We start from the raw sequence: 9,013 nt of genomic DNA, 5'->3' as shown, positions 1-9,013 counted from the left end.
CACACACACAGACATGGTTCATCTCTCTATACTTGTGAGGACCCTCAGTGACACGACAATACTTGTCCCCCTGATGAAAGCTGAAGTTTAAAGCATTAAAAACTTTTCACCCATCTGTCTCAGATGGATAAATGAACCAGTCACAACCACACATAGGTGGCAGTCTGACACAAACGGTGTGTTGACATTTTTTTCTACAACACTTCCAGTGAACCATAAATGAAGCCGGCCGCTGTTGTGTGTCATAACAAATAAAGTGTCCAACTGCAACACATCACTGATAATAGCAACACACTGGAAGACTCTTTAAACGGAGAAGAAAAAACCTTAAGATATAAATCTGAATGTTTCTTGTCTTTGTGTTACATATATAGAGGGATATAATAAGAACACGTATCGATAGAACCCGACCAACATGTTCATTGATTCGATCGCTCTGATTGTTAATTGTCCTGTATCAGCCGGCGAGGATCAATACGTTTAGTGACAGTGACGCTGCGTTTGTTTCTCAACACTTCCTGTTCACACGCTGAAAAAAAAACAACATCTACTGGAGGGAAAAGTTGATGATTCTGAAATAAAGATCTGAGGTTGTAAGAATGGTCGACGTCGACGTGTGATGTTTGATGTCTGTTAAAAGTTTCACACGGTTATGATGTGGAGATAAAAGAGTAGAAGTTATTGTAATGTTAGAAGTGAGAAGATAAAAAGGAAAAGAAGCCACAGCTGATCCCTGTGTGTGTGTGTGTGTGTGTGTGTGTGTGTGTGTGTGTGTGTGTGATGGTTTCCTGACTGACCAGCAGCTTTAAGAAGGCAGGTTTAATGGTTTCACTCTCTCCTGCAGGTTTACACTCTTAAAGCCTCCAGACACACTGAGCCGATCACACACGCCTGCTGGTTAGCGTCACACCCAAACACACTGTTCACGCCTGTAAACTCAGATTATATTCTGACTACTATGCATGAAAAGCATGTTGAACTATATTCCAGGACCGCACGATCAGATATTTTTTTATAAGGTTCCTTTGAATTAATTAGAAATGTTCCGTCTAGAAAGTTTGCGTCCATTTCCTGCCGTTTATCAGCTGACATATTCGCCAACACCGATGTATCTGCAATGAGCCCATATAATATCACACTCAATCACATGCTGCTACTAACAGTTATTTTCACTATCAATTAATCCTCAGATTATTCGTCTCGATTAATCAACTTCAAATTAAAAAAAAAACATCTTAAAATTGACTTTAAGGTTTCCAGAAGGTTTAAAAAACAAGCAAATATTCATATTTAAGCAGCTGGAGCCAGTAAAAAATACAATTAGTTCATTGTCTAAATAGTTGCTGGTTAATTTTCTTTCATCATTTCAGCTCGACTTTTATTTTGACAGCTGTTACCAAACATGGCGGCTCTGTAACATTTAGATGATGGTGATGATGATGATGATGAGTCACCGCATGGAAAAGAAGGAGTGTTGATTAGAGAGGTGTAATTATACGTTTATAATTATCACGTAGGAGGCTGAAAAGGCTGAAAAAAGTAGAAGCTCCTGCACGACTTGCTTCAAGGAGGACGAAGAGTCGACTACGTGTGACACACCTGTACACTAGAGAGTTTATGGAGGTTGTTTTTGTTGTTGCCATAGCGACTGAAAGTAGGGACGGGTTCTTGTAGGCGGTTCAGTTTTAGAATTGGTTTCCAGTCGGCAAAACACACCCAGATTTATTAAATTCCGACTTTTTGATAATTGGTTGATTGATTTGAGTCATTTGAGGAAAAATGATTCCAGCTCCTATAATTTGGATTAAATTGTCTTTATTGTCTCTGAGGGGCAATTTGTTTTGCAAACAGTAGTCAACACAACCAATAAAAAATAAATAAAAAGTCATAAATATTATAATAAACATACTGTAGATCTCATCATCATAAAGTAGCAGTGAGCTATAAAAGCACTGCGAGTCCATCCGTCCTCTGTTAAGTGTGTGTGTGTAATAACTACTGAGCCTCCAGCTTGTTCAAGAGCCCGACAGCTGAGGGAACAAATGATCTCAGATATCTGTTTGATTTGGCGTTTCCCAGAGAAAGAGCTGCTACTCCTCCCTGACGGCGGGAGTCAAAACTCTGCATGAAGATGATGTTCAGGGTCCAACGGTCTCCTGGCAAAGACCTGGTCTTTGAACCAAACCAACAAATCTGTTAAAAAAGTTCAAACTGACTCAATAAAAGATGATTAAAACATTTTCCGGAGCGTTTTGTCAATGTTAAAACCCCTCAACTTTCTCCAGGAAATCTGTCTCTGATTGGCTTTTCGTGCAGAAGGAGTTTGGATGGAAAGTCATTCTGCCATCCAGGACCCGGATCTGCTTTCTGTCTCCACAGCTATGCCACTGATCAAAGCAACAGGAGGGTTTCAGTGAAAGTCGACAAGCATCTCTTGTCTCAGAGACATTGAGTTTCACGTGTGAGTCATCGTACCACGCTGAACCACAGCCCACCTCGTGGTCCTGCAGGAGGCTGAACATCACAGAATCGTCAGCAAACTTGATTATCGACCTCGACTCAAACACACTCTGGCAGTAAACGGTGTCGATTACAAAATGCACCCCTCCCCCCGGGTGATCCTGTAGAACACGTCAGGTGTTATTAACACGGCTTCTCTGTGACCTCATTGTCAGGAAGTCAACCAGCCAACATATAACCTCGATGCAAGATAGAATACTGCATCACATACAGGTGTCTTCTTGCTCTCCAGGTGCTCGACAACAAAATCCAGGAGCGTTGCCATGGCGTCCTCTACCTTCTTCCTTGCTTGATATGTGAATGTGTCATGGCCGGCAAGCTCCTCTTCACGATTCATTCAAAACCTTTCATAGCTAACGAGGTAAGCGCCACAGGGTGATAATCGTCCCGACACCTTCTTTGCATAACACGGGAACTTTATTCTGTGATAAAGAGAGCTGGGAAATAAATGTGAAAATGCCAGACAAGAACAAAGCAGTCGGACGCTGATGCAGTCAGACTTTTCCCCTCACATTCGTCTGTTCAAGAGTTCTCCAGGCGTCCATTTCATCAATCTGGATCTGAATCTCTGATGCAACTCGGCCGGTTCATGAATAAAATGATGGGAATCAAATCTGAAGTGCTGGTTTAACTTCTCTGCCAGGACGGAGTCGGACGTATCGGGGTTAAACATCCCTTGTTTCTTGTCCTGAATTCCCACCACAGATTTGATTCCATTCTTATATTCGTCCTCTACCTCGTCTTTAAACTGTATTTTGCACAGTTTTATTTCCTGTTTCAACCAGCTTTTGTTGGTGAATGTCCCCCTAATGGAAAGCTAAAACTTCTGATTGAGAGTATTCTGGAGGGATTTACTGACCCAGAGCTTATTATTTGGGTACAATGTAATTGTCTTCCTGGGAATAATCATTTGCTCACAGAAGGTAATGTAGCTCGATGCAGTGAAAGTTGGTTCATCTTAATCAATACAATAATCTTTAAAAATGTCTCATTTGGTGATGTGAAAACAGCCATTCGGTTCTTGAGTGGCGCCCTCTGTCCACACAGCAACCTCTTAACGAATCAACTTCGTCTCTCGAGGGCTGATTGATAGTTTGTGGCTAGAAAGACGCAGTCGTGGTCAGAAGAGTCTGATGGCGCCATTCAATCGATTAATCGACTAGTCGTTGTATTATCAATAACTAGATTAAATGTTTAGTCTATTAATAGGTCAAGATATCGTCTTAAAAACTGTCTTGTTCTGTTAGATCTGCAATCTAAACCCCAAAGATATTCAGTTTATAATGATATGAAACACAGAAAAGCAGCAAATCCTCACATTTGATGGGCTGGAATTTGCAGATGTTAAATATAAAATATAAAAATATGACATTTTTATTTGAAGAATGATTCATTTCTCACATTTACTTGATTAGTCGACTCATGTTTCAGGTGTAACTACTGGGATTTATGTTCTTATACTCTTATAATAGAAAATGTTTCATGTAAAAGGGATTTCTTGTCCTTGGACTAATAGTATCTCAATAAAACTGTCTCAATACATCCGATAATGAATCTCTTCTCTTCAAAAAGTCATTTTCTACAAAACAGCTGTTGGAAAAAAGGAGGGTCGCTTTATATTCAAGCCAACACACACACACACACACACACACACACACACACACACACACACACATACTGCAGCGCTGCTTTGAAACATCCACAACCATAAAACACGACGTTAGCCCCCCGAGATTAAACCCACATCCCTCCGTTCAGACCCCGGAGCCGGTGCCCGGGGCTCTGTGAAGCTGCTCCCCGCATGTGTGGGCTGCTTCACGGATTCATGTCAAACTGACATCTGGCTCTCTGCAGCGCTAAGCTAAAGGCTAATTCATTAGCTGCCCCCGGATTGATTAACTTGCATAACCCGGCCAGCTCTCCCCCTGGACGGGGAGAGGCGGCAGTCAGCTCCGTGATCCACCGGGATGCACAATAAAACCCGAGTAAATTAACCGTTAATGGGGCTGCGCGTTAAGTTAAGCTGCTCACAGTTAGCAAAGTAGCCGCCGTTAACTTCCTGCACCCGAGGAGAGAAAATAAAGAAATAAATGATAAATACCTTTAATAGGTCGCTCCACGGTGGAGAGTTTGTTCTGCTCTTTCGCCGACATCCTCCCTCCGTGTCGGCAGGTCAGAAAATTAGATGAATTTCTGACTAAAACTTGAGAAATTCCTGACTAGCTAGCTCGCTAGCTGGAGTGAGCTAGCCGCGCTAGCTGTAGGTTTGTCCGCAGCGGCTCGGAGCGAACAGCGCGGCAGAGCCGAGCCGAGCCGAGCCGAGCCGGGCTAGGCTGGAGTTAGATCTGACCCGGGTGGGGGGAGGGAGGGAGAAGGGGGGAGATGTCTTTAACAGAAAAATTAAAGCTTCTCCTCTCTGCTCTGATGCGGTGCGGTGATGCGGTGCGGCTGTCAGCGTCTGTCAGATGTCCAGGAAACGGCTCCGGGCGCCGCCGATCACCGCCTGCAGGAGCTCCGAGCACCGGGCAGCGCGTCAGATCATATCCCCGCTTTATCCCTTTATTCTCGGACCAGCTGCAGCTGTCAGGCCGCCGAGCTTCGGCTGTTTTTCAGTCGTGATCCGATGTGTCGTCCAGAACAGACCCTCTGTCGGATTACAATAATCCGCCGCAAGCGGATTTCCTACAACACGGCTCAGCGCGGGGGGTTGTGGGTAATGTAGTATTAATGTCATATTAATGAGATGCGTTCATGGTCCGCTGAGCTCCGGTTATTCTGCGTTTGCTGCAGTGGTGCAAGAAAGGAATACTCAGAGGCTTTACTTAAAGAGCAACAAGCAGATTGAATTTCTTACTTAATTTACACTTAACGTTTCATGGAAATGATCATTTCAAACGTTAATGTGCGATTATATATGTTTTACAAGACATAAGAGAAGAACTTCAGAGGACAAAGTCGACATTTGGGCCTTTTTTTTACAATATAAAGTAAAATATTTTAAAGAAACAAAACAAATTAAAGTAGCTATATTACATTGCATCAGAAGACTTGTAATATATGTTACGTACTCAATTAAAAGTACCAGTTCAGCAATATAAAAATACTCCATTACAAGTAAAAGTCCTGCATGAAAACTCCTACTGCAGTAAAAGGTTTAATGGACTGAAATATATCAAGTACAAGCCACAGACATGAAATCAAATAAATACAAACAATGAAAAATGGAGCCGTAATTAGGATTGAAATCTTTGTCCTGCTCATTATTCTGAAGTAGTTTACTTAAAGAACATTAAGATTAGATAATAGAGTGTCATAATAACTTACAATAGTCACATATAGACTCATTTGCCGGCTGTTTTATATGTTCTCTTCTTCTCTTCTTCTTCTCTCGACGCTGCCATTACTGCGGTGGCAGAGTGGAACTGGACACATTTATTTTTATTTATAATTTCGTATGCATTTAATTTACAACATGAAAATTATAACACATGAAGGAAAAACACACACCGTCAACTGAAGTCTTCAGATCCAGCTGCAGTCAGTCGTTCTCATGAAGAGTTTTTTAAACACGTTTGATATTTTTGCGACCGATGATGTCACGTGTGTCACCTAAGGAGATGTACCTTAAATAAACAGAAGAAGAAGAAGAAGAAGAAAGGTTTCGGGTGTGAGAGAAATGGAGGAAATTTAGTCTGAGCCGTAAAGAGAACAAATGTCTCTATAACATCATATCAAAGAGTTGCACAGCCGACCAGAACCTGAAGTTAGTTTCATTTTACAAACTTCACTCACCTCCAGTTACCGTCCACATTACCTCCACCTCTCCATAGCAGCTGGTTGTCGTCCATGTTTGTTTTGATACAAGAACATGTGATTATTGGTGGGATTTGTGGGGTCGACTCCTTCCAGAGCTCCAGACTGTCACATCCTAAAAAAATCAGTGCCAGTGGGTGGAAACGATCTTTATGTGATCAGTCCATTCTTTACAGGTTTCAGCTCATCTTCAGGTTTGTCCAAAGCTTTAAACAAACACTAAAAAAACACAAGCGGCAGGACAGAAACTGGAATTCTGTACAGCTGATTGGTGCAGTCACACTGAAATGTGCTTCCCATTCATGTTTATGTGAAACAGGGCGAGACACACAGTCCAAAACCCACATTTTATATTACATTTACTATCACATAAGACATCAAGAAGCCGGAAACAACGGCTTCAACCATAAACCAATTACCAAAATAGTTGATGTTCTATTGATTGATTAACAGATTCACAGATGAGATGTTTCAGCTCTAGAGAGACAGCTTTATAAAACAGCTGAATTCAGACGTCTATCTGAAGTCCGACTATTAGTTTGTCTCTGTGAAACCGGTCTGGTCTGCAGGTTTTGTTGTCGACATACAGAACAAGGCTGATATATCTTATTCCTCCGTTGTTGTCCAAAAACTATTAAAAACACGTCAGTGAGTCACATCGCTGCTCTGGGTCACATGTTCCCTCATCATGAAGAGTTTGGTCACGTTAGTTTGTTTAGAAACGGCTCCAAAGACTAATAACAGCATCATGTTTTCAGTCTCCGGAGAGTAGTTCTGTGTACTGAGCATGTGCAGGGACGCAGTTCTGCACAGCTTCACTAGCTTGTTGTGCTGCAGATCACAACCTCTGGACTTTGTAGTGAAGTTCTTTGAGAAATTTACAATATAGTACAAAATCAAGAGGTTGTGTTATGTAGCACAACAAGCTAGCAAAGTGCCGTAAACAGAAATGTGCATGTGCAGTGGTGGGTTACTATCTTATTGCTGTTACTAAGCTAGCATGACCAAGGAGCTGAATCTGAACCCAGGACCAGCGTAACCTGGTGATTTCAGAGAGGCAAATCACCCAGCGGCCTCCAAACTCTCACACCTAACAGCAGGTGAAAGTCAACTCAACTCTCTCCGACATACAGGTTATAAGTGCTGGAGTTCCTCAAGGCTGCGTAAGCTGCCCCCTTCTTTTCACATTATATACAAATGATTCTAGAAACCAGAACACAAACTGTCTGATGATAAAGCCACTGACAAAAGATTCAGACATTGCTGTGTGTAAGTTAGAGGTACAGGAAGTTGTGCATTGGTGTGAGGAGCATAAACTGATGTTAAACATCAAAAAAACTAAAGAAATGGTCTTCGATTCCAGCCCAGTTCAATCACAACTCCAAAACCTGATCAGAAAGGCTGAAAAAATATCAGGGCCTTAAAATCACCTGTGACCCAAACCACATCCTTCACAAAGCGTACGAGCTGATACCTCACACAGGTACAGGCTACCAAACTGAGAGTTAAACAGGTATAAATTCTCCTTATTACTATATCCACTATCAAGCAAACTATTGAACATTAAGAGCTAAAGTGTGTGTGTGTGTTTATTGGGGGAATGTGCAATATCTTGGTGTGTATGTTCCGGTGTTTTCTGGTATTTGGTGGTTTTGCTGGTTTTGTAGGTCTTTGCATCTGGTTGTAAGATTCATCTGTCAGTGTAGCAGTTGCCGTGTTGCTCTCTCATGTCTCATCTCAGTATCTTCAGCTGTGCTAATTCGCTCCTCTGCTTTAGCAACCCTCTCTTCGTCTTTGGTTATGTGCTCTTTCAAATCCTCCATAGACATTTCTAATCCGTCTAAAGATGTTTTGGTCTGATTATGTCCTTCTTGGTTTTCTCTTCTGATTTTTTTGAGCTCCACTGATATCTCAGAGTCCTCCGTAGGGTCGGAGTTGCTAGCATTAGCATAGCTGGCCAGACTTTCTTCTATCCATATTTGTCCATGAGTTGTGTGGTCTGCTCAAAAAAAATTTTTTTTCGTTTTCAGGAGATGTTCTGATTTACAACACTGAGTTTTATCTACTTGTCAGTTTATTTATTCTGGCTGTTCAGACGGGGCGCGACTCTTTGGCTCTTCACTCAATCATGTCGTCACTGGACGTCCTCCAACATTCTCTTCCTTTAATGCTCGTAATACCCTCCTTTTCCCTCGTGCACACACTTTTCAAAAATAAACACGCAGAGCATTTCTCGTCTCTCCTTCATGTTTTTCTCTCTGCAATTTGAAAGCAAATGTTTGAGCTGTTCTGTTCAAGCATGTCTTATTTCTTCTTTAACACCATCAACGTGTTTCTGTCTATATTTGTTCCAAATGTGTTGTATTGAGCATAAACACTCTGAATCTCTTTTTGTAGGTTGTAAAAGGACTTATATTGATTTTGGATCTCTCCTTACAGAAGTCTGATATATATTGTCATATTTCATTTTTTGTATCATCCCATCACTCCATGGTAAAGTGATATAAGCCCTTTAACTCCAAAAAAAACCCTGACAATGATCTCTGAAGCTGTCAAATAATATTATTTTGTTTAGCTTCAGATACTCTTCACATATTTCAGTGTTTTAATTCTATTGTCACTGAGAGGGAGTTGTGGTCTGAGCAGAATACAAGAGATGCTTGAACTGATAAAACCTTTG

At 41.5% G+C, this 9,013-nt stretch overlaps 1 protein-coding gene across 3 annotated transcripts in view; it reads right to left on the bottom strand.

Moving 5' to 3' along the window:
• LOC122968144 (serine/threonine-protein phosphatase 2B catalytic subunit gamma isoform-like) overlaps nt 1-5,212 on the bottom strand; it is a 33,349-nt gene extending 28,137 nt beyond the window's left edge. For 2 of the 3 annotated variants that reach the window (XM_044333146.1, XM_044333147.1), the window contains exon 1: nt 4,622-5,212. In XM_044333146.1, the coding sequence (XP_044189081.1) occupies nt 4,622-4,673 (52 nt within the window). In that variant the 5' untranslated portion in view covers nt 4,674-5,212. The remainder of the gene's footprint in view (nt 1-4,621) is intronic. The other variant, XM_044333145.1, reaches the window with a different exon arrangement.
• Nucleotides 5,213-9,013: the final 3,801 nt, after the last annotated feature.

This window comes from Thunnus albacares, chromosome 18 (genome assembly GCF_914725855.1).
Source record: "Thunnus albacares chromosome 18, fThuAlb1.1, whole genome shotgun sequence".
In the NCBI taxonomy this organism is placed as follows: domain Eukaryota; kingdom Metazoa; phylum Chordata; class Actinopteri; order Scombriformes; family Scombridae; genus Thunnus; species Thunnus albacares.
Note: the sequence above shows the minus strand (reverse complement) of the source record. Positions and strands in the feature narration are given on the sequence as shown.